The 26,047-nt window shown below is 36.0% G+C and overlaps 1 protein-coding gene across 1 annotated transcript in view; it reads right to left on the reverse strand.

Annotated features, from left to right (window-relative positions):
* Positions 1-24,764, reverse strand: part of LOC106878146 (THO complex subunit 1) — a 54,237-nt gene extending 29,473 nt beyond the window's left edge. The window contains exons 1-14 of the mRNA XM_014927271.3: positions 24,695-24,764; positions 22,480-22,553; positions 21,199-21,259; positions 20,125-20,191; positions 17,875-17,993; positions 16,149-16,197; positions 14,721-14,816; positions 13,298-13,374; positions 12,487-12,542; positions 11,777-11,885; positions 10,817-10,948; positions 9,647-9,747; positions 7,811-7,928; positions 3,708-3,808 (exon numbers count right to left, since the gene is read on the reverse strand). Coding sequence (XP_014782757.1) covers positions 3,708-3,808; positions 7,811-7,928; positions 9,647-9,747; positions 10,817-10,948; positions 11,777-11,885; positions 12,487-12,542; positions 13,298-13,374; positions 14,721-14,816; positions 16,149-16,197; positions 17,875-17,993; positions 20,125-20,191; positions 21,199-21,259; positions 22,480-22,553; positions 24,695-24,745 — 1,211 coding nt within the window. The 5' untranslated portion in view covers positions 24,746-24,764. The remainder of the gene's footprint in view (positions 1-3,707; positions 3,809-7,810; positions 7,929-9,646; positions 9,748-10,816; positions 10,949-11,776; positions 11,886-12,486; positions 12,543-13,297; positions 13,375-14,720; positions 14,817-16,148; positions 16,198-17,874; positions 17,994-20,124; positions 20,192-21,198; positions 21,260-22,479; positions 22,554-24,694) is intronic.
* Positions 24,765-26,047: the final 1,283 nt, after the last annotated feature.

Raw genomic sequence — 26,047 nt, forward strand, 5'->3', positions numbered from 1 at the left:
TTATTGATTTCAGAGGGATGAAAGGCAAAGTCGACCTTGGTGAGATTTGAACTCAGAACATAAAGAATCAGCAGAAATACAGCAAGGCATTTTTTTACAGACACTCTAGCAGTTCTACCAGCTCACTGCATTGATAGTTTCTAACAAAGGCAAAAAGAAATCTGGAGGGAGAGGAACAGTAGATTATACTGACCCCAGTAATTGACACATTATTTTATTGATTCTAGAAGGATCAAGGATAAGTTGAAATTGGTAGGATTTGAACTTGGAATGTAAAGACCTAGTACAATTTATATTCTTTAATGAGTCTGCCAATAATTGGAATGGTGGCAAATTTATATCTTACTATCTTATTTCTGTTGGTGTGTGTTCTATTTTGGAAAAGGACTATTTTTGATGACATAAAAGATGTACCCCACTATCAACAACACATCGTCGTTTAACGTCCGTTTTCCATGCTAGCATGGGTTGGACGATTTGACTGAGGACTGGTGAAACAAGATGGCTACACCAGGCTCCAATCTGATTTGGCAGAGTTTCTACAGCTGGATGCCCTTCCTAATGCCAACCACTCCGAGAGTGTAGTAGGTGCTTTTACGTGCCACTGGTACGAAGGCCAGTCAAAAAAGTTTTTAGACAAAATTAGTTTATAGGGAGCCTAATTTTGCATATAGCACCTGGGGCAATTATTTAGCTAATGAATAAATGCATTAGCTACTGCAATTATTATTATTATATGCTAGCCATATCAGCTAAAATACAGCTGAAGGGTACAGAAAATATAAAGGAGAAATTCAAAACAGATTTTCAAAACATATCGAAAGAAAAAATTGGTGAGAAAATTCACTCCATGGCTAATATCTTGTAAGGTTTGACAGATTGAAAAACAAACAAGGCTCAGACACTGAAGGTTTGACGTTAGCTACAGAAGACCAATGTTTAACCACAAACAACTTCAAAGATGAAAGAGTAAAAGAAGTTGCTAATGTTATGCACAAATTATAGCGCAATGAGATGGTCAAACATGTTCTCCATCTACCAATTCCTTACCAAATGTGAATATATATACACAGATATGATAGATTTGGTAGCAATGTTGACTGAACCATATGCCAGCACTTAAATGAAAACAGACAAGAAAGGGTATAAGATATGAACCAATCTTGGCACATGACGATGACCTAGTTCTAATCATTTTGGATGTGTCTATTCAAAGTGACAAGGAAATCAAGGCAAACTGTTCAAAATTAAAAATGAAGGACTGGAAAGAAAATATGAACACACTGATAGACATCACAGTCCGCTTTGGCTAAAACATTGCATGGGAAGAGGTAGAGAAACTATGCAAATACAAGGATCTTGAAATAGAAGTAAGCAAGAGTGACAGTTATAACACTGGATATGATAAAAACAATGTGAGCAAAAACATAGAAGCCATACCAAAACTTTGGACTGTGTTACATACAGTTCAAAAAGTAGCTCTGTTAGGTACAGTTCACAATCTGTGCAACATATTTTCAGCTCAAAAGTACAACTTGAAATAGCACACTCTCTGCACACAGCACATACCTAACCACACATGCTACATACAGAACAGAACATGTACTATACATGATCTCCACCTAACAACATGACAACACACAGACTCCTACATAACTAATACCTGACATTACAACACTAACAACCGCACACTTCACTTTCTACGTAGTCTCAGTTCATTAATGCCACACAAACTATACATAATAACCACCTATCAGCATAACACATAACACCAATCAACAGTAGATATGAAAAATAATCACCAAACAAAACAATACAACACACTCTGCACATACTGTACATGACAGAGTAAACACTGAAATAGCACCAGAAACAACAAACTAATCCCCATTATCATCATCATCATCATTTAGCATCCATTATCTATGCTGGCATGTTTTGGATGGTTTAACCAGGGTTGTTAAGCTGAGAGGCTGCAACAGATTCCAGTCTGATTTAGCATGGTTTCTATGGCTGGATGCCCTTCCTAGCACCAACCACTCCAAGAAGTAGTGGGTGCTTTTATGTACCACCAGCATGGATACCAGTTGCGTGACACCAATATCTGTCACGACTATGAGTTCACTTGGCTTGATAGGTCTTCTTCTCAAGCACAGCATATTTCCAAAGGTCTCAGTCATTTGTCGTTGCCTCCATGAGGCCCAATGCTTGAAAGGCACTTTTTACGTGCCACCAGCACAGGTGCAAGCTACACGACACCGGCATCAGCCACATTGCTTCTGTGAGGCTCAAAAGGTGCTTTTTACGTGCCACTAGCACAAACAATTATATTTGACATAATATACTAACACAAGTCTATATCTCCAAAACATAATGCTATGCACATCTCAGGAACACAGAGGTGCAGCTGGGAGATGTAGAAACTTACGTGAAACTGTTGAAACAACATGTCTATGTCTGTTTACCAGTCATATCTTTGTGTAATTTTGAAATATTCATAATCTTAGTACCACATCATCATTCAATGTCCATTTTCCCATCTTGCATAGAACAGACAGAATTCACTGAGGTAGATTTTCTGTGGCCAGATGCCCTTTCCTGTTCCCGATGCTTACACTTAAAAATAAGGTAATATTTCTCCATGGAAGACAGAAACAAACAATATCACTTGTATGATGGTGATGTTCGTTTACAACTTAAGGAAGGGAAGAACTCATCAGTTCTGTACCAGCACGCTGAGCAAGAACATAGAGGCTCAATCAACAACATAGAAATTAAAATCTTATCTACACATAGCAGTGATGCAGCACTTAGACAAATTACTGAAGCTACACACATAATAGAAGAGAAACCTAGCCTGAATAGGAAACTAGAATGGAACACTAACACACACCACTAACAAACCACAACATGACATGTTACCCATAAACCAATAATAATATGAACAAAATATAATACAATACATAGATAAACAAATAGAATTAAATACTACATACGTTAACAAAATTTAATTAAACACAAAAAAACAAAAACAAAAAAAAAACAGTAGATAAAAAAAACAAAAAACAAACAAACAAACACACACACATGAACAAATAAATAAATAAGAACAAATACAAACGAACACGTATTAACAGAGAATATAGGTGATACAGACACTCCCCATACACACATGCACTTACAAAAGACACAGACACATTGAAAGACACGCATGCGTAGACACATACAATAGGAATACAAAATACAAAATGGCTGATATTTAGCAAGGTGAGACACACATAAGAAAGAAGGAAACAAAAGACCACTGATGAGGTCACAGAAGTGTGACGAAAGAACTCTGGCCGAAATAAGATTAAGATTAATGTAATATAAAGCTGAAGCAAATTAACACCAAATATACAGTGCATGTGTTTTTATTGGCTAAACTGGCAATATGACCATCCCCAAGTACAACAACACACATATATATATATATATATATATATATATATATATATACACACACACACACAACCATTATATGCAGCAGATATAGTAAAGTAAAATTAGACCTGAGTAATACAAGTAAATTTTGAAACAGTGAGAAGAAAACTGAAAACTCATTAATATGCAAAGCAGGCAATGATTTGAAAAGCTTGTGCGACAATGGCTCCTAGCACAAAATAGTTACAATGTAGAAGTAATACATAGAGTAAACATCAACTTACTTAGTTTTAGGCCTTATATCACCAGCACTACCATGACGTTCAAATAGCGGACAACCTTCATTTTTCCAGGCATTCCAGTTCTCTTCACGTCTTAATATATGCTGCCAAATAAATTAATTCATAGGTAGTAATTAGATAACAAATAAGATAATGTATTTCTAAACAGACCTTAACCATTTAGTATTCAAACTGGCCATATCCAGCCCAAATATTCTCTCTGTATTTCCTGTTCAAACTGGCCAGGTCCAGCCTCTTACATCTATCCAACTCTGTCATTCTAAAAATAAACAATCATATCACTGAAATCTCAAAACTATGAGATAATTCACAATTAATTCAAAGCAATGTCAATAAATAAGCCTTACATTTGACAGAATAATCTGAGTGCTAAAGGGTTAAATTAAGTATCATAAATGGTTGTATATCACCATCGTCACTTAACATCCACTTTTTTTATACTTGCATGGGTCATATGGAATTCGTTGAGACAGAATTTCTACACTGGATGCTCTTCCCGTTGCTAACCCTCTCCTGTTTCCAAGCAAAGTAATATTTTTCTATAGCTAGACATGTCTCTCATGGAAAACTAGAAACGAACAACCTCGTTTGTATGACAATGATGCCCATTTACAATCATCATGATATCTAGACAAGGACACACATAAACACAAATATTTTTATATATATACACACACACATTCATATATATACATCATCATCATCGTTTAATGTCCTCTTTCCATGTTGGCATGAGTTGGATGATTTGACATGGAGCTGGCAAGCAGGAAGTGGTCTAGACTCCAACTGTATGTTGTGGCATGATTTCTATGGCTGGCTGCCCTTCCTAATGCCATGTACATATATATATCATCATCATCATCATCATCATCGTTTAACGTCCGCTTTCCATGCTAGCATGGGTTGGACGATTTGACTGAGGACTGGTGAAACCGGATGGCAACACCAGGCTCCAATCTAATTTGGCAGAGTTTCTACAGCTGGATGCCCTTCCTAACGCCAACCACTCAGAGAGTGTAGTGGGTGCTTTTACGTGTCACCCGCACAAAAACGGCCACGCTCGAAATGGTGTCTTTTATGTGCCACCCGCACAAGCCAGTCCAGGGGCACTGGCAACGATCTCACTCAAAAATCCTACGGGAGCCAGTCAGGCGGTACTGGCAACGGCCACGCTCAAAATGGTGCATCTCATGTGCCACCCGCACAAGAGCCAGTCCAGGGGCACTGGCAACGATCTTACTTGGCTTGCCGGGTCTTCTCACGCACAGCACATTTCCAAAGGTCTCGGTCAGTAGTCATCGCCTCGGTGAGGCCCAATGTACGTAGGTCTTGCCTCACCACCTCAGCCCAGGTCTTCCTGGGCCTACCTCTTCCACGGGTCCCCTCAACTGTTAGGGTGTGGCACTTTTTCACGCAGCTATCCTCATCCATTCTCACCACATGTCCATACCAGCGCAATCGTCTCTCTTGCACACCACAACTGACGCTTCTAATGTTCAGCTTTTCTCTCAAGATACTTACACTCTGACGGGTATTCACATTGACATTACATATATATATATCTATATATATATATATATATACACACACATATGTACACATACTTTCAGTTTTTTAGCTTCCTTATGTCCCCTACCCTATATTGATATCCAGAAAAGTGGGTTACATATCACTTCAGAATATCAATGATACAGGAAGCTTCAAGGAGAATTAAAAAAAAAAAAAGAACCAATGCACATTTAGGTAGGTTTTCAAGAATAACACAATGCCCCACAGTGAAATGAAAAACATCAAAAGTGTCAAAACTGAAAACCATTAAAAATGATTGAATAATACATGTAGGTGTGACCTGCAGATGTATGTCAAATTTGGAACAAAAGATCAGTGAGTCATTGATTTACCGAGTTATTTGCACTGTCAAAGTTAATACAGAACTACACACAAAGAAAACCATGTGTGTGTGTGAATGTGTGTATATATAAAGATATATATATATATATATATAAAGATATATCATTTCATATACATAGGATTTAAATGTGAGCTACTATTCGTTCATGTCTCAAAAAAACACAATGACTGGACAAACTTGTATAGTGTGCTGGGTATATATACAAGCTTGTTCAATTATTGTATTTTCTGAGGCATGAAGATACTAATAGTAGCTTAATATCCTGTGTATATTTATCTCTCACTGGATGGAGAAATATTTCATTTGTTGACTTCACCTATTATGGAACAGTACAATATACATACATATATATACATACATATACATACACACAAATTACGTTTCAAATTATTAACAAAGTTAACATTTTACAATTTTATTTAAAAACTACTTGTTGGAATTCAACAAAATTTACACAGAATGCTGTGTAAAAGAATGTGAAGTTCCATAAAACAACACAGAAACTATGACTATTTGCCAAATTTACATAAACTTTCACTGTTTCAAATTATTAGCAAGGTGTAATTAAAACTCATGTAAACAAGACAATATCAACTTAATTATTTAATGCATGCACTGAAATGAACACATAGTCATAAAGATGAAAGAAATAGAAATAAGCAAAAAACTGCATTCAAAGATGATAGGTGAGCTGGTTAGTAAGGGATATATGAGCCTTTGTTTGAAATAAGTTAGAAAAAGCACTGGTCCATGGAACATGCTAATTTCTGGATTTCTTCTGATGTCATACCACAAAATACATCCACTATTGCCTGTCACAGTTCATCCTTGCTCCTAAATTGGCTTCCATTCTCATAAACTTGTCACTTTAGAATACTCCACAAGTTTTCTATTGGATTTAAGTATTGGGAACAAGCAGGTCACTTCATCTTCAGAGGTCCACAGAAGCCTAATTGTTGCAGATACTCTGTAGTCTTCTTTGCTGAGTGTGAGGACACATTATCTTGCATGAATATTGTGGTTGTCTTGAAGGTGATACTTTGCTTTTTTTAATCAAAGTTCAAGGTGTTCCCTCAGAAAGGCTATATAAGTATCCACAGTCATTTTAACACCAACAGGCACTTTTCAAGGACCAACCATAATACCTGCCCAAGTCATGATGCCTCTTCCACCTTGTTGGCATCTCAAAGGTCGACGATGATTTCGTTCACTTATAACCCATCCCCCTGCTCCAACCATCAGGTCCATCAAGAGTAATACAAATTTCATCCATAAACAAAAATTTTGAAAAGTCAACCTTCATGTTATCTTCTGCCCTTTCAGACGATTTTGTATGTGGATTTTGTCTGAAGGAAGCCTTTTAACTGATGTCACTGATTTACCAACCTTTTTCAGAAGATGACATTGGGTGGTTCTGAACACAGTTGTTTTGCTGAGGTGCTTGAAATGTTCTCCACTTGTAAGACCTGGGTTCTTTAAAGCCTCACACTTAATACATGACAGAACGTTGAGAAACAGCTCTTGGGACTGACCCTTGTTGGTTCTCTTACATATCTTTGTAGGAGCTGTAACAAATTTTTTTTCACAGTTTGGTGATACCTTCCAATTATTTTAGATATTTCTAATATTGATTTACATTTTGCAAGTTCAGAAGTAATAAGAAATTTCTATGAAGCAGTTAAGTCACATTTACGACCCATAACTACACAATTATCAGACCGCTCATTTATAATTTGGAACACTGAAAGTTTGTGGAAATCATGCAAATAGCCATGGTTTGTTTACACTTGCACACACCACACACATATAACTGTTGCCATCATTCTGTGGAAACTTCATTGAATTCCAACAAGTAGCTTTTAAATAAAATAAGAAAATGTTACGTCATTAATAATACGAAATGCAATGTGTATATATATATATATATATATGTATATATTTATATATATATATATATATATATATATATATATATATATATATACCATGTGTATCTTGGTCTTTAGAATAAGTATATGTAGTGTAAGTGCATGTGTGAGAGGCAAAAGGCAACAAAACAGAATGGTATAAGAAAGGGCATCATTAAACACTGCCACAGAATATCCTGTCCAACCCATGCCAGCATGGAAAAGTGGGAGTCAAAAAAAAAAAGCAACAGAAACGAAATACTTACCAGTATAGATTTGGCAAAAGTCTCTCCATCAGGAGGTGTTTCTTTAAGTAGTTGGTAAACCCATTCTTCTGTTGTTTTAATCCAAACATTTTGTTCTTCAGACAGGACACAGTTGGCACTGAAGGAACCAAAGTGGAGAAGAAATAAAATACAAACCATTTTTTATGACGTATAAACATGTATGTGAGTGTATGTATGTGTGTAATTTCTCCTTGCCTTGACATTGTGTGATAATTGTAAGCAAGTGTCACCATCGTGTGAGTGGTGTACTTTGTTTCCAATTTTCTGTGAAAACATCTAGTCATTGGGAAATATTACCTTACTTGAAAACAGGTGAAGGTTGGAGGCAGGAAGGATGTTCGGCCATAGAAAATCAACCCCAATAAACTCAGTCTGACCCATGTGAGCATAGGAAAGTGGATGTTAAAAGGATGATGATGATGATGATTCTAGGTAGATTCTTTCAATGATAAATCTAACATTGGTTTTCATGAATGAGGGTTTCACTTGAATGTACAAACAAAATGTGGATTCACAAGCCACATCCTAGACTACTCTTCAAGGAAAGCACTGAATAAGAACTGACGAGAAGTAGAGAGGATTATTTAGTCTTGTGACAGACAATTCCTCTCTAAAGCTGGTAGCATAATAAAATGCACCCAGTATATCATCATCATTATTATTTAACATATGTTTTCTATGCTGGTATGGGATGGACAGTTTGGCAGGAGCTAGCTAACCAGAGGACTGCACTAGACTTTAATGTCTGCTTTGGCATGTTTTCTATGGCTGGATGCCCTTCCTAACACCAGTACATGTTGTAAAAATGAAAAGTATGATTGAGATGTGGGACATTTCAAATTGCAGATCTGTTGTTGTGCCTAGACTAAGAAGGTGGCACAATAAAGATGATAAAGTGCACCCAGCTGTACACAACCACCAAGTTGGTCAGTTTTCAATGTAGCTGTGTGTTGCCAAGCAACAGAGAACACTGGCCCACTATGTTGTGTTTCAGACAATGCAGATTGTGCTGAGAGACGGCAAGACAGATTCACATATGCCAATATAAATAAAAGGAACGTAAAATGATTATATATATATATATTTATAAAAAGAATAAAGACTCCCTTCAGTCATGAATGATCATGGGATTATACCTAGAAAGTTACCCTCCAAGACGCAAGTCTGGGTAAGGTTGTTTATAGAAGATCAACAGTAGCCCATGCATACCAGCCTCCCTTCTCCATGCCACTGATGTTATCCAAGAAAAAGGCAGAAGTTGAAACAGCTTGGCACCATTTCAACTCATTTCTACAGCTGAATGAGCTGGAGCAATGTGAAATAAAGTGTCTTGCTCAAGAACAAAACACAGCCTGCTGCAGGAATTGAACTCATTACCTCATGACTGTGAGCTCGACATGTTAACCACTGAGCTATGCACCTTGTCTGGATATCATGTGATGGTTGCAAATAAGCATCAATGTCATACAAGTAACTTTGCTCATTTCCAGTCTTCTGTGAAAAACATGTCTATGAGGAAATATCACTGTGTTTGGAAAAATTTCAAGGGATGGTGGCAGGAAGGGCATGCAGCTGTAGAAAACCTGCCTCAACAAATTCCATCCGACTCATGTAAGCATACACTTCACCCTCTCTCATCACTTTATATATACATGCACATGAATGAGAAGCGTTCCAAATGTTTTGAGACTAACAGACATAATGACAGGCAATCAAATAAAACAATAATTTGGAAATTTGAAATCAGTCTCAAGGATCGTAGTCAAGCACATCTTGTGTTTGTGCACAAGCATGCTGTTTCAGCAGCTGACTTACTTTTTAAACTTGACAGGAGCATTCAGGTACTGGACGAGAATCAGGAACTGTACTAGCACATATCTCCGGAAATTACTGTCTGAGAGCTGAAGATCAAGTAACTGCAATGTGAAAATGAAAGAAGAATTATACTCAATTCAGCTGCATCACACAAAAAAAACAAACAATGTTCATAAATAAAAAGAGAGGGACAATCATGTCATTATTTTACACAGAGTGAAAACGAGGCAATGACGAAGCTTCTGCATTCTGGCACAACCTGCTAGATCCTGTAACCAAACCTCCCTCAAATTGCAGTGTGCACTTTAGCAAAGAAGCTTCTGAGATCACTTGACTTGCTAAAAACAACAGCCAAATTTACCTCAAATCACACTTTAGCATCTAACATGAAGAAATATATCAACAGGGTAATGTAGTTTGAGACAATGTTTAAAATAAAAGACAACATAGTTATGGTTGGAATGTCTTTGATGATAGGCCTACTCAATCTGGATTGACCTGGGGGTTAAACAATAACAAGGAGAGACAGGACAATGTAGACTCTAATATACAAAAAATCTTGATGGAGTAGGCATTGCTGTGTGGCTGAGAAATTTGCTTCCCAACCATGGGGTTTTGTGTTTTGTTCCACTGTGTGACACATTGGACAAGTGTTTTCCACTATTGCTCTGAGTTAACCAAAATATGTGTGTGTGTCTCCTTGTCTTCACATTACGTGATAGTTGTAAATGATTGTCATTGTCATACAGTGTTATGCCTGACCATGGGGAAATATTATTTTGCTAAGAAACAGGAAGGGCATCCTGCCTCAACAGATACCTTCTGACCCATGCAAACATGGGAAACTGGATGTTAAATGATGGTAATGCTATATATATAGGAGAGTATTGTAGTTCGCTTGAAGCATTGTGTATTGTTTGTAAAGAATAAAAAGTTTAGAATGGTACAACAATGCACTATAAAGCAGAGACTCCAGCTAAGAAGATCTGAAGAAGGAATTCCGAAATATCATCGGACTATAGATAACCAAATTACAACAGGTATATAGTCCATTTTTTGTTTTATAGTGCATTGTTGTACCATTCTAAACTTTTTATTCTTTATATATATATATATGATTGTATGTGTGTGTTTTAATGAGGAGAAATGAATAGCAGAAAATGAACTTACCTTTTCACTGGTCAAGTATTTGGCAAAATAAGTCTGAGTTTCCTTAAGATATGAGCGGTTGAGTTTCTTGCGAGGGGATTTCATATCATCAAGCTTGTAACTAGAAAATGCTGTGAGCACTTCATTGGCGTTCTACAAAGAGAAGAAACAATACAAACAATGTCTTCCTGCCAAGTTCAATGTCACTGATGAAGACAGTCACCATAATTTATACTGCAATGGTAAAGCACGAACCCTTGGACTACAGATCAGAAAACAAGCATCTTAACCCATAAAACATGAAAATGCAAACAAAACTATGTTCTGATGAAAAATAGGCACTAACCCAACTCAAATAACATGTTATTTGTGTATATAATAACTACGCTTCGCTCCTCTCCCTTTCTCCAGTGTCTGTTGGTCATATAGATATGTAATAGTGTATGTTAATATGTGTGTGTGTTGAATCATTTTAAATCTCTTTTTGGCTTGGATGGTTTATGTTGAAGCAATTGGTTATACACTTAGCCATCTTTCCTACTACTAATAGTAAAGCCTATATTTTGCTCAGTTAGGGAAGCTAAGAAAAGCAGAATTATGTATTTTGCTTCAGTAACGAATAATTGTGTCACAAGTAACCCAACTTCACACATATCATTGGAAAGACCCACTTCAGTTGACAAAACAGCAAAGTTCACCTAAAAGTGTATAACCTAGAAGACTAAAAGTCACAAAGCATTTGTATTTGACCAAGGCATTTATGGTATAGAAGATAACACGAGCTCGAGGTATCATACAGGAGCACCTTGGCGAACTTATAATCAAAAAAGGCTACATCAGCCCTTATGTTTCTTTCTTATTCCCGCTGAACTGTTAACTATTTGTATCGCTATTATCACAGAACAGAAATAAAAGCCATGTTGTGACATAAAATGAAGTACCACCAGGTATATAAGCGTATATATAAAAAAAAATACTTACTGATGTAAAGGTCAGCCATGCCACTTTCTCATAACAAAGAAGAGGCTTCCGGAAGAAATCTTGTAAAGCCCAAAACTTGCGGTACAGATTGAAATCAATAGGTACATTACTACAAAAGCAGAAAAGAGAACATAGATATTAACTATATACATACAACCAACCAAAAGTAAAATTAAACACACATATTGTTAGCAATAAATTAATACAAACCAGAAATATAACTAAGTGATAATTGGTTGTTCCTTTTTTTTTGTTCTTTTTGGATGGGCATGTTGAATGAGGAGAAAATATTATTTGTATTGGCAGAATCATTAGAGCATTGGACAAAATGTTTTGCAGTATTTGTTCTGGCTATTATGTCCCCACACCAATATGCACATTTGAAATAATTATCATTACCATTAATAAATTATAGGACTGGAGACTGTGTCTTTGAATAAATTTGTATCCACTGTGCCTTCCTTAACTAATGCTGAAGCTTTTAGGAGTGTAATAGTAATGTGTGAGATAAAAAGAAAAAAAAAAAAAATATTCATCTGAAAAATAAGAGCAGCGTACCTGACTGGAAATAAAGCAAACTAATGTAAAAGTAAGAAGATATAGAAGCACTATGGTTGGATAAAAAAAATTCTATATTTTTTGTCAAAATATGTAAGTAAAAAAAAAAAAGAGATCCCACACACATTCACAAACATTAGATATAGTTTTACCTGTTGTTTTCTTCCATTTCTCCATCGAATTCCATTCTGTCTTCATTCACCTCATTCTAAAATAAAGAAATATAATTATTTATACAAAATAAAGATATCAGCAGAGCATCAGACTAATAACAGACACAGTCATGCCTGTGTGGTTAAGAAATTCATTTTATAGTCACATGAATCTGGATGTAATTCCACTGCATGAAATTTTAGGTTACTTACACATAATTCAATGAGCAAGTAGCCATGATCTACCACAGTCTCAGGTCAAACCAAAATTTCTGAGCAGAACTGGATAAATGGACATTGTGGAGAAGCTTGTTAGATGGACTAAACCTAACTTGTTATCAGGTGGCAAAAAATGATCTGTCATTTGATCTAATACCATCGTTTGAACCTTGTGTGGCTTTACTTGAATTTGGACCAGTTATCCAACCTGAAGACATCAGGATGTGCTGCTTCTTGTTGTAGTAATACAGGAGTCATAGTCTCTTCATCTTCTCTTGGGTCATCACCAAGCCTAAGAGATTCAGCAAAAGATCATAGCACTACTCTTCCTCCTCTGTTCTTGCATTTCTTGGAACTAAAGAGAATCCTAGTTTACGCAATGCAGTTTTGGCAGTGTTATATATCAGATCACCATGAGAGATTATTAGTGATTACTTGAAAAATGTATGGGAAGACATTAACTTATAAAACACATCAAATGCAGTGGGTGATAAGACATGGATTGAGAAATAGTTTTGTAAAGTCTTTTAGAAGGGATTATGGATGATATAGGTGTCATTGTGAAGTAAACCAATGCTGCAAGTCATCTTACCTTTAAGCGAGATTCCTCTCGATTTGTGTTGTAAACAGTGATATTGTCCAAATTAAACTGACTCATTAAGTTCAAAGCTGTAACAGATACCAATGATAATAAAGGTAAGGATATAGGTGAGGATGACATACTAAAAGGAAATTAAAGTTTTCAAAGTGAATGATAGTTAACACTTATATTCTTAGGGCATTATTCATATCTACTACAGTACATGGGTGGACTACAATATGCAAAATGTAAAACTTGTTTGCAAAACTTTAGAAGCTTTCAAGAGCAAAAGTTTAGCACTTGGATTTATGGTGTTAAGAGGAAGATAGATACCACTCTGGACAGGATGTCACTTTATTTTTTCTAAGATCCTCAATTAGCTGGGACAATGAAAGGGAAGTGTTTTCTCCAGAAAAAAATGCTTGCAGTGTAATTGAGTACCACCATTCAAAATGATTTATTTCACGTCTCTGAAAGTTTCTGAATTCTTATGATGTAAACAATATACAATTTTTACTGATAAGAACAAAGCTTGTAAAATAGATAGAGAAATCTGAAGAATTACTTTGTTAGAATGGTAGAACATCTGTCATATTTAAAGAAGATGTGACTTCAAGACCCACAGACAGCCTTCGATTTTTTTCATTCAAAACGTTTTTAATCCATATTTATATGCTATTATAGTTTTATCTCCTTTGAGTAAAATGATTTATTTCTCCCAAAGTTCTTAAATTCTTACTAGGTAAACAATACATGTCCAACTTCCCAGCTAACATGAATTGGATGGTTTGATAGGGTCTGATGAGTTGGAAGTCTGCACCAGAAATCACTTTAACTCTTTAGTATTCAAACTGGCCATATCTGGCCCAAATATTCTATTGTGTTTTTTGTTCAAACTGACCAGATCTAGCTTCTCACACCTACCCTACATTACTATTCTAAAATCAAACAATCATATCATTGGAATCTCAAAGCATTGAGATTAATCATGATTAATTAAAGTCGGTATGAATAAATAAGCATTACATCTGACAGAGTAAACTGAATGCTAAAGGGTTAATGTAATTTCTGTGGCTTGATGCCCTTCCTAATGCCAACTGCTTTACAGAGTGTTCTGGGTGATTTTTGTAGCATCAGCACTAGTGATCATCTCATAACTTGTAAACTAAGTCCCTAAAATGGCCTCTATAACTAAGGAATCATCAGCACATACTTGCACAAATATCACCAGTTTGTTGTAGTTTTCCTTCTTCTGAATGAGACAGCTTACTCTTCAATATATTTTGTTATTTTTTTGTTTGTTTGTTTGCCTTAGATTTAAGAGTTAATTGTTTTTGTATAATTTTGTATATTTGTTGTTCTCCTGTCTTGACACTAAAACTCAAGATCACTGAGGTGAGTATGCAATTCTGTGGATTAATGTTGACTAATTTACCTGATTTCTCAGAGAGTGGAAATAACCGAGACAGGAACAGCTGTATCCGACCACAGAACACAGTATTCTGAGATTTGGAAAGTCTTCTAAGCAAATCTGAAATTGAAATATATAAATAAATAAAATCGGTTAAGCATAGCAATAGGCATATGCATAGTCAGAGACACGTTCATGGCTATGGGCACAGGTATCTGGTTGCAAAACAATGCCTCAATATGTATTTGTCCAGCCCATGTTAGCATGTAAAAACATGCAAAACAAATGAATGAGTGAACAACAGTAAGAGATATAGGTGTGAGGTTAAGGAACTGAAACAAGAACATCACCCAGAGATAAAACACATCACGCAGAACGGTATAAATATCTCTCAAGCCAATGACTAACCTCTATGCTATCAAACGACCTGCAAGAAATAGCAGCCAAATCTATCTCAAATCAAAATCTACTATCTTAAAAAAAGAAAATGGAGAGACATGAGACAATGTAGTTCTATATATACAAAAGTGGGTGCAGTTATGGCCATATGAATAAGAAATTCATTTTGCAAACACAAAACCTTGGTTCAATCCCACTGTGGCATCTCGAGCAAGTGAGTATCTTTTACTATGTATTTGGGTTGATCTAACCTTGTGAGTGAAAGTGGATAGATGAAAACAGTAAATGGAAGCCTACTGGATGGACTGTACTTATAATTCAAAGGTCTGGTTCCATATTGCATCACACTGATTCTATCCGAGAATTACGTTAAAAGTACTCAACTACTTACATAGTAAGTCAATAAGTATGTAGTGCAGTTGATTGCATAACTAAATGCTCATCATCAATTCTGATGGTGGATTCAAAAAGCAAGACGGTAATGGATTTAATGCTTTTGGTTATAGGTCTGCTCATTTAGGGCTGATATGAAACTAAATAACAGATATAGAAATGATAAGCAAAGTATAGTAAATAAACAATAAAATATAATAATCCTTTCTACTATAAGCACAAGGACTGGGTTTGGGGGGGGGGGAGATAGTTGATTACACTGATCCCAGTACTCAACTGGTACTTAATTTATTGACCCTGAAAGGATGAAAGGCAAAGCTGACCTTGGCAGAATTTGAACTCAGAATGTAAAGACAGATGAAATGTCATGAAACATTTTGCCTGGTGTGCTAACAATTCTGCCAGCTCGCTGCCTTAATAATAATAATAATAACAATAATGATAATAATATAGTAAATATGTAACACTTAAAAAAAAAAAAGAAAATGGAGTATACCCACAAAAGGCAAGTCAGGGTATTTCATACAATCCTCAACTAGCATTATCTCATAAGCAAGTGTTATCTCCCTCCTGTTCATTGATACATGCAACTTGAGAGTTTAATGAAGCAGCACCATTAAAGGCAAACATATAATCAAAGGTTACTGAGGGGTTACTTACCATTGCACATTCTCAGCAGATAGTTCTTACCAGCATCGTAAAAGGTGTCCTGTGAAAATGAGGAAGAAAGAAATAAAGGAGCTGAACTGAGAACAGACAATTCCTTGATTAATGCCCTCATAGCTTCCTTAGTTAGGGCTAAGAGTTTGTAAAACAACAACACAGTAGAAAGTTAAAAGATTTATAATTCTAACTTCATTGAATTAATAGTGAAACCAATATTAGACAAGGATTCAACATGCCAATAAAGTGGACATATAACACATCTTTCTCTTCTTGATCTTGAAAGCTTTTGAAAAGGTGTTTTTAACTCAAAATATCAGGATTAATTAAACAATTCCACAATAACATTTTGATATCTTTGTTGTTGCTATTATTGTTAATTTAGATATTTAATGTTTTTTCTGTACTATTATTACCTTCTATAACACACTGCTATGCTTCAAGTAAACTACAACACTCTTTTATTAATATCAGAACATTTTCTATACACCATGGACTTGTATAGCTAGAATTAATACACACTACATGAACTTTTTTTTCTTTTCCTGCAGATATTGATCAATGGATGTTGAACTGAAGATTAACTTCACCAATCTCACTGCAGTTTCTGAGGGCTTGTAGATGCTGCTCCTTTTTAATTTATTTAAAAAAATGAAAGAGCTATTGAGGGGACAAAGAGTACAAGATCATTATAAACACTTGACTAATCTTGATGTATCTAACACTGAATTATCATGCTAGCATCTCTACATCTAACACTACTTCACCACTCTATTTCACAGTGTGGCATTACTAATTTGAACACTAACATGATATCTAACACTACATAAATACATCAAAACCTTATAAGTACTATATACAGTAATTATATGCATGGCTGTATGGTTAAGAAGCTTGCTTTCCAACCAATAGGCCTTGCATTCAGTCTTACTGCATGGCATCTTGGGCGTCTTCTACAATAACTCCAGGCCAATCAAGACCTTGAGCGTGGATTTCATAGATGGAAACTGAAAGATGCCCTTCACATATTTATATGTGTATGTGTGTGACCTTGTCTAGATATCATATAATGATTGTAAACAAGTATCACTGTCATACAGACAATGTTGTTCATTTCCGGTCTTCCATGAAAAACATGTTTAGCTCTGGGAAAATATTGCCTTGCATGCAAACAAGTTAAGGCTGGCAACAAGAAAGACATCTAACCATAGAAAATCTGCCTCAATGAATTCTATGCAAGCATACAAAAGCAGACAATGATGATATATAACACTTTATTATTAGTTATTGTTACTGTTTTACGACACTAAATTACCCCCTCCCCACTCTATACACAATCAACTTCATACACACACACATACACAATAAAATCCTCTTATGCATGTCATTCTAACTATCATTGCCATCAGCAAATCTTTCAACTTCATACCTCATTATTATCCAAAGTACCTTAACAAAATCTCAACCTATACCTAGACTTTCTTATATATGCACAGAACGTACAGATCCTATACACACAAAGATATGAAAATATGGTATAACAAGAAATCTGGAACTGTGTATTGCATCTTGTAATTTGGCTGATTACTTGTGCCATAGGAGTGCTTGATCAGGGCTGACCTAAGGCTATGTAACAATCTACACATACACACTCAGAGCTCTTCATATCTCTACACCATGCCCAGCCAACATGAAATGCAACGTTTCCTCAAGTGATACTTACAGACTTCCAAGTGCTGACTTTTTCTTCGACCAGATTGAAGATATCCTCACATTGTTCCAAAATGATCATGTCAAAGACGTCTGATAGAAGTACAAATGGTGTGGAAGCTGAACACACATCTACAAACAGAGTAAGAACGTTGTCTCATCACTATTAGCATTATCACCAAAGTCTTTTTTTTGTTTTTAAATCTTATATTGTGTCAACATAATTAATCTAATGCAAGGAGAGTGACAGAAGGAGAAAGATAAGGAAGATATAGTGGCAAAGAAGAAGATACAGAGATTCGTGAACAATGAAGAAGCAGAAGGTAGAAAGGTGAGAGATGATATATACATATATATGTGTGTGGCACATATAAGGACCTTCGAGTGAGAACGTTGCCAGTGCCGCTGGACTGGCTACTGTGCAGGTGGCACGTAAAATCACCATTTTGAGCGTGGCCGTTGCCAGTACCACCTGACTGGCCTTCGTGCCGGTGGCACATAAAAGCACCCACTACACTCTCGGAGTGGTTGGCATTAGGAAGGGCATCCCACAGTAGAAACTCTGCCAAATCAGATTGGAGCCTGGTCTAGCCATCTCGTTTCACCAGTCCTCAGTCAAATCGTCCAACCCATGCTAGCATGGAAAGCGGACATTAAATGATGATGATGATGATGTGTGTATATACATATATATATTCAAACACGTATATAAATGTGTGTGTGTGTAATATATATACATATTCAAAAAGTCATGTCATTGTCCTGCAAATCATCAGATTCCAAAATTCATGCGGATCCACACTTGCGTTTCTTTGCATTTCTCTTGTCCACTTGTTGACTGAATTTATTGAAGGCTACTTGCCATCTTCGAACTATTTGGAGATCCAAATTCTTTTCTTTGCAGAAAATAGTAAAATTCTTGCCCAGTGATTTTGCCACAATTACTTTCCTGTACTTAATGGAATAACACTTCCTTCTTGGAGTGAAAATGACCTGACAAATGATTTCTCATTCAATTTCATCATGTTATTTTCTGGGAGATTTTCTGCCTTGAAAGAAAATGAGTCCTTTATTGTTTTTTGTATCTACTGACCAGTACTGACCACTAATGAAAATGAGTATCACCATAATGCAGGTGGTGTCCTTCAGTTCCAATATTCTGCAAAAACATGTCTGATCATAATGAAATAATACCTTATTTGGAAACAGGTGAGTTGGTGAAAGAAAGGTCATTTGGTTGTAGAAAACTGGCCTCAGGCAAATTCTGTCCAGCCTATGCAAGCATAGAAAAGTGGACATTAAACCAATGATGATACTTTGTCAAGTGGTTGATGAATGAGCTGAGATAACTTGTGGTTAGGAAATCTTTTAGTCTTTTTGAGTATATGACACTCTCTCTTGTGTTGATGCCACAATAAAATGCATCCAGTACACTCTGTAAAGTAGTTGGTGATAGTAGGGGTATTCAGCCATGGAATCCAAGCAAAATATGGAATTTATGGACAAGGGCCGTAACTCTGAATAAAATCTAGCTCAGACCACAGTAACTCATCCAGCCCAATTAAAGCATGGAAAGTGAACATAAAATGGTGAGGGTGACAATGACTTTGTTATTTCTTAATCTTGAAACTTTATGGTCATCAAGCATATGGAAAGCCATCTGCATGGTAATGTGACGTGCTAGAAATAATAGTCAGATTACACTCATCATCATCTTCGTCGTTTAATATCCACTTTCCATGCTGGCATGGGTTAGATGGTTTGACATGGAGATGGCCAGCTGAGAGCTGTCCAGACTTCAGTTGTCAAAATAAAGAGACAGTAACACAAATACACAACAGGCTTCTTTCAGTTTCTGTCTACTAAATTCACATACAAATTTTTGAGTTCCAAGGACTACAGCAGAAGACACTTGCCAATGGTACCACAGTGGGACGGAACCCAGAACCATGTAGATGGACAGCAAACTTCTCGCCAAACAGCTACAACTGCACCTATATTGGATGCATTTTATCATAACACTAGCAGAAGGTTGCTTTGCAGCACACAAGGCTACAGTCCTCACTATCCTATGATGTGTTTAAACATTCAAAATAACATGTCGAAGAAGGTGAATAGAAAAGAGAGTGGTGACAAAGGAATCAGAAAGAGCGGATGAAATTTGCAAGCACACAGAGAAGGGAAATTCAAATGAGTTCAGTCCTTTGAAAAACTACTTGTGATTTTCACCATTTAAAATATCTGTAAAGAAAGCTGGTCTTACCTTGATTAGCAGCTTCAATAGCTGCTGTGATCACTTCTCTGTATACAGAACAGCCCATCTCTTCGGTCTGAAACACACAAAAAGAAAATGTTAGCACAAGACAGATGAATCTGACCTCTACTTCATTAGTAGTGCTTATGGAAGGATAAAAGGCTAAGTTAATACCCAATAGATTTTAATTTCTAACAATAAATAAATCAAACTAGCATTCTATTATTTCTGTTATACCTGCGATTATGATGATAATTTCTCTTACAGAGGCAGAAGGCCTTATATTTGGATGAAGGACACGTGAGCACATCCGCATTCACCCTCACACACAAACACATCTGCATCCATCCTCACACACGAACACAACCGCATTCACCCTCATACAGAAACACAACCGCATCCACCCTCACACAGAAACACAACCGCATCCACCCTCACACACGAACACAACTGCATCTACCTTCACACATGAACTCAACCACATCCACTCTCACACACGAACACAGCCGTATCCACCCTCACACACAAACACAACCACCTTCATACACGAACACAACTGCATCCACCCTCACACAAAGAAGAGGGAAGAATAAAAGAAAAAAAAAAATTTGGACAAAGAGTGTAGTTGACCGTATTGAACCCAGTAATTGACTGGTATTTTATTTCATTTTGATCAGCCTTTGGAGGATGAAAAGTAAAGCTGACCTCAATGAAATTTGAACACAAAACGTAAAGAACTGTGAACAGACACTACAAGGTATTTTGTTAGGTGTGCTAATGATTTTGTCACTCCATTACCTTTGTATTATAATAGTATTATAATAACGATTTCTAGGCTGGGTCCAAGATTGTATATTTTGGTGGAGGGAGGGTATAGTAAATGAAATAAACTACAGTACTTGACTGGTATTATATTTTAACAACCACAGAAGGATGAAAGGCAAAGCTAACCTTGGTAAGATTTGAACATAAAATGTAAAAGGATATAACAAAATATTGCAGCTTTCTATTGATGCTGCCAATCTACCACATGCAGTTAATAATGATGACAATAAAAATAATCTGAAAATAGAGTTGACTTACTATAACAATGCGAACAATATCACGGAGCGCTTGATCTAAAGCCAGTTTTTTCTCACTGTCACTGAAAGCAATAGGAAATTTTGGTAAAAATTTTTATATACATAGATATTTGTTACTGTATAGAAATCCATATCTATAACAAGAACTGAGATATGATTTTATGTTTATTCAGTACTTCTTGCATGTATTTCATTAATGAACATGACTGCTATGCAAAGAATTATCTCACAATCATACTACATCATTAAATCATCAGAGATTGTATAACAAAGACAAAAGTGTAACCTTATGCCATTTTATTGCACTTAGACAGCTGAAATGCATGTGGTAAGATGCTGAGCTGGAGAAAACCCATCCAGTTCATGCATGCATTGAAAAGTGGACATAAAAATGATGATGATACATTTCAGATTTTAGCCCAAAGTAAACCCTGATTGAACAGACCCATTATCAACCATCTCATCTTATTACATATTTCAGACTACACTGTCCAATGACTTTCATTTTCTGATACAACTGGGTGTGATCTGAGATAGATTTGACTGCTATTTCTGACTGGTTGAAGGACCATTTAGAGGTTCCCTTGTTGGCTCAAACACAATGTAGGTGTTGATGTTAACTACAGTACTGACAAAAGTATATATGTTATAAAAATAGCTTCAACATGTGATGTAGATAGTGTCAGTAATTATAGTAGTTTATATGAGTGTATATGTTATTATAGTATCTATGTTATATGTACTATACCTAATATAATATATAAGTTATTTAATATTTTATTGTTTTTATAACATTGACTTGTTGTCATCACTGTAGTTGGTGGCATCATATTTGTTTTATAGCCTGTAGAAACCAAGCCAAAACAGACTATGGAATCTGGTGTGGCCCCTGGCCTTGCCATTTCCTGTCAAGCCACCCAACTCATGCCATCATGGAAAATGGACATTAAATGTTGATGATGATATGTTGAGTAATGACTTTGTAATTTGGGCGCTGTTAGTAGCTATAGAGTTGTCAATAATCATCGTCATCGTTTAACATCTGCTTTCCATGCTAGCATGGGTTGGACGATTTAGCTGAGGACTGATGAAACCAGATGACTACACCAGGCTCCAATCTGATTAGGCAGAATTTCTACAGCTGGATGCCCTTCTTAACGCCAACTACTCCGAGAGTGTAGTGGGTGCTTTTACATGCCACCGGCATACCTGTTATATATTAGCTGCTACATATATTGTAGGTAATGTAGTCTAGAGCATATTTGTTGACTGAAATACTTACTTGCCATGGTAACTCTGGACATGTGGTATACACTGACTGAGCAGATTCTTGGTGAGCAGGCTTTGCAAGACTTGCTGTAATATATCAAAAATTCATCATAAGCTTGGAAAAAAACTGAACAATGAGAAAGAGATGGGTGTTCTCTTGTAGTAGTTTTCTATTGAAAAATAGTATGCAAAATGAAATAGAAGAAACAAAAGGTCTACAAGCCACAGCATAAACAAACTGACTAAATGAGTAGTAACTGTGAATAAAAATTCAAACAAATTAGAATGCTGGTGGCATGATAAAATATATTCAGTCATTGCTTTAAAATGGTTGGCAATAGAAATGACTTCCAGAGAAAGAAAAAACACCCACAACAATATACAAACACACAATGATGATGGTAAATAAATAATACATTATGGTTTACAAACAAAAAGGGTTGCATACTGTATGGGCATCTTCAACATGTGTCACATTGAATGATGAAGATGAGGATAATGAATTGACTACCCAATCAAAGGACAGTACATTTAATAGTTTCTTTGCTGTTTAATATCATCTTTGTCATCTAAATATATCTTTTATCTTTTACTTGTTTCAGTCATTAGACTGCCTTGAAGAATTTTTAGTCAAATGAATCGACCCCAGGCTTAGCACTTCTTTCTCTTTAAGTCTCATACTTATTCTATCAGTTTCTTTTGCCAAACCACTAAGTTGTAGGGACACAAACACACACACACATAGATATATGCTGAGACACCCTTCGGTCATGACTGACCATGGGATTGCACCTAGAAAGTTACCCTCCCAGGCACAAGTCTGGGCAAGGTTGTTTATGGAAGACCAGCAGTCACCCATGCATACTGGCTTCCCCTCTCCACGCCACCAGAGTTATCTACAGCTGAGTGAACTGGAGCAATGTGAAATAAAGTGTCTTGCTCAAGAACACAACACACAGTCCGGTCCAGCATTCGAACTCACAACCTCACGATTATAAGCTCGACTGAGCCATGCGTCTTCACACATATATATATATATATATGTACATACAATAGGCTACTTTCAGTTTCCATCTACCCAATCCACTCACGATGTTTTGATCAGTCTGAGGCTATAGTAGAAAAAATTGCCCAAGGTACCATGCAGTGGGATTGAACCCGGATCCATCTGGTTGGGAAGCGTCTTACCACACAGCCACGCCTGCACCTATATGTAGCCACGCTTGCGCCTATATGCATATTTATATGTAGTAGTTATATGCAAATAATGCTATATTGTAATAACAATACAAATCGCTGAATTACTATTATATATGCAAGCTATATCGCCTTTTGATTCACAACTGACCTGAAGCTATACACAATTATACGGTTTGTTAGTAGTTGTCATTGGAACTTTTGGTAACTTAAAGTTTAATTTAACCCTTCTGATACCAATATGTCAAAAATCGCCCTTGGTTCTATGATACAAACTACCTGTTTTAAAGTAATACGAATTAAAACTTTACACTAAAATTTCACATTAATCTATGTTCCAGATACCGGATTAATAATGGCAAAGTTATTTTACTCATTATTTTCATAATTAATCGGGACAAAGACAATGTATTTCAACAGAAATATGGTTAAAAAAAAAAAAAGAGTTAGATTGATTTTTATCAGGAGCTGCTCAGATTTCAATTTGATTCATTAAAATTACAATTGTCAGAGTAGATGTGGACCATGAGAAGGAAACTTCTGAGGTTTCATGCACTTTTAAATAATCCATTTCTTATAGTCGAAGGAAGAAGTGACTTTTATTTGAGATTCTTAGTGAATTCCATGGCCCCAGAGTGTTTCAAGTTTATTTCTGAGCGGACTACCTATGATAACTGGTTAAAAAAACAAAAACCCACTAAAGTTGTAGTATGATACAAGCTTACCACTTGTAAACAACCATAGAGCTTGATGATGATTATGGAATATTAACACTTCTACAATTATATATTAATTTATTAATAGTAAATACTTGAAATGCAGTGAGTGAACGAAAACTCGAGTGTCTATTTATGTATTGATACCGGCCCGCCATGAAGATCGGCAACAAGAAGTTTCGAATCGTCGCAGTTAAAACGCTTACAATGAACAAAGGCCATACATTCACCACTTCGGAGAATACACGTTACATAAAAAACGAGAATGATATTATGCGCAGGAATCTGTATGAAAATATTGACAAAATAACATACCCCGAAGTCATTTCGAGCTATCCTAAAGTCAAACTCCGTGGACGCCGACATGTTTGTTTCTGTGTTTTACTCATAAATTGATGACGTTTACGCTGATGACGTCACACAATGCGTGTTTATAGTGATTGCAGGCACATGTTTCTTAAAATGTTGACAACATTCAAGTTTCTAGTGATTAATTCAAATGCATATTTTTTTCATACTCCGAATTTCTCACATACAACCCACACTACGCATTATTTATTTATCACACCCAAAACAATCACTTTATTTTATCAACCAGTTCTTATTTTTTGGGGTTTTTTTAGAGACATCTATGTTTATGAGTTAAAATATCCGTATTACAAAAGCTAACTGCGCAAATAACACTCTTCTCACCTCAAACAAACATAGTTCAAGAAGTTCAAATAACTAATTCCCAGGTTGGCTCACACAATTTTAGTCTTCTTGCCCTTGCATACATATTTTAACTCGTCATTGGAAGTTCTCCAGAAAAGTTTTCATTTGACCTGCCTTGAATGCGAACCCATGTCGCAACAAGTTTAAAGAATTTTATTTGCTTGTGAGGTTGGGGTAACATAGGGGTCAGAAAATCCCCTGTTTGTTGAAAAAGAAGATGATGATCGAATCTGAAATAACTACATCGCATAAAATCCAAATTGGTATCCGGATGTAGTTCGGGAGAGACCCGCAGGCTCTACTAGAATTTCTCGAATCTCGTCAGACAGGTTTTAGGGAAAGCCTTAAGACAAGAAAAAAGACGGGTGGGGACTTGGGATAGCCTTTAATTTCCTGTGTAAACACACTTCGTCATCTGGCTAACAATGATTACAATGTTATTTTAAATGGAAAGAGAAAAGAGGAGTTATCGTAATTATGGACAGAGAATTTTAATGAGTATTACCTGTCGATTCAAACTGAACTTGGCAAAATAATTTAGGAATGGCCGAAAACAGTTTTATAAAAAACCATTGAATCCAGATTACTGAGGTCAGAGCAAGGAACACTTTTATGACCTTCCAAAAATAAATAAAATTGCAGTGGGTATGAATGTTGTACGGCCAAAATTTCAGGAGACACTGTATGACTTTCTACTTCCTATAGCAAAAAAATCGAACCCTTATAGTTGGAATATTTTTGTTTTGTTTCCAAATTTACAACTTTTTTAAGCGCCGAAATCGTTTCGTGTTATCTTTTTTTTTTTTTAATGGTAACCATGGATGTTTCTTCACTTTACCCCAACATTGGACCATAATAAAGTAATGAAGCGAGCATTGAGGCCTTTGAAAAACGATTAAACGAAAGTATTCCTTCTAATTTTCTCTGAAAATGATTGAAGTTTGTATTATAATA

This window comes from Octopus bimaculoides, chromosome 7 (assembly GCF_046866305.1).
Source record: "Octopus bimaculoides isolate indiv1 chromosome 7, ASM4686630v1, whole genome shotgun sequence".
NCBI lineage: Eukaryota > Metazoa > Mollusca > Cephalopoda > Octopoda > Octopodidae > Octopus > Octopus bimaculoides.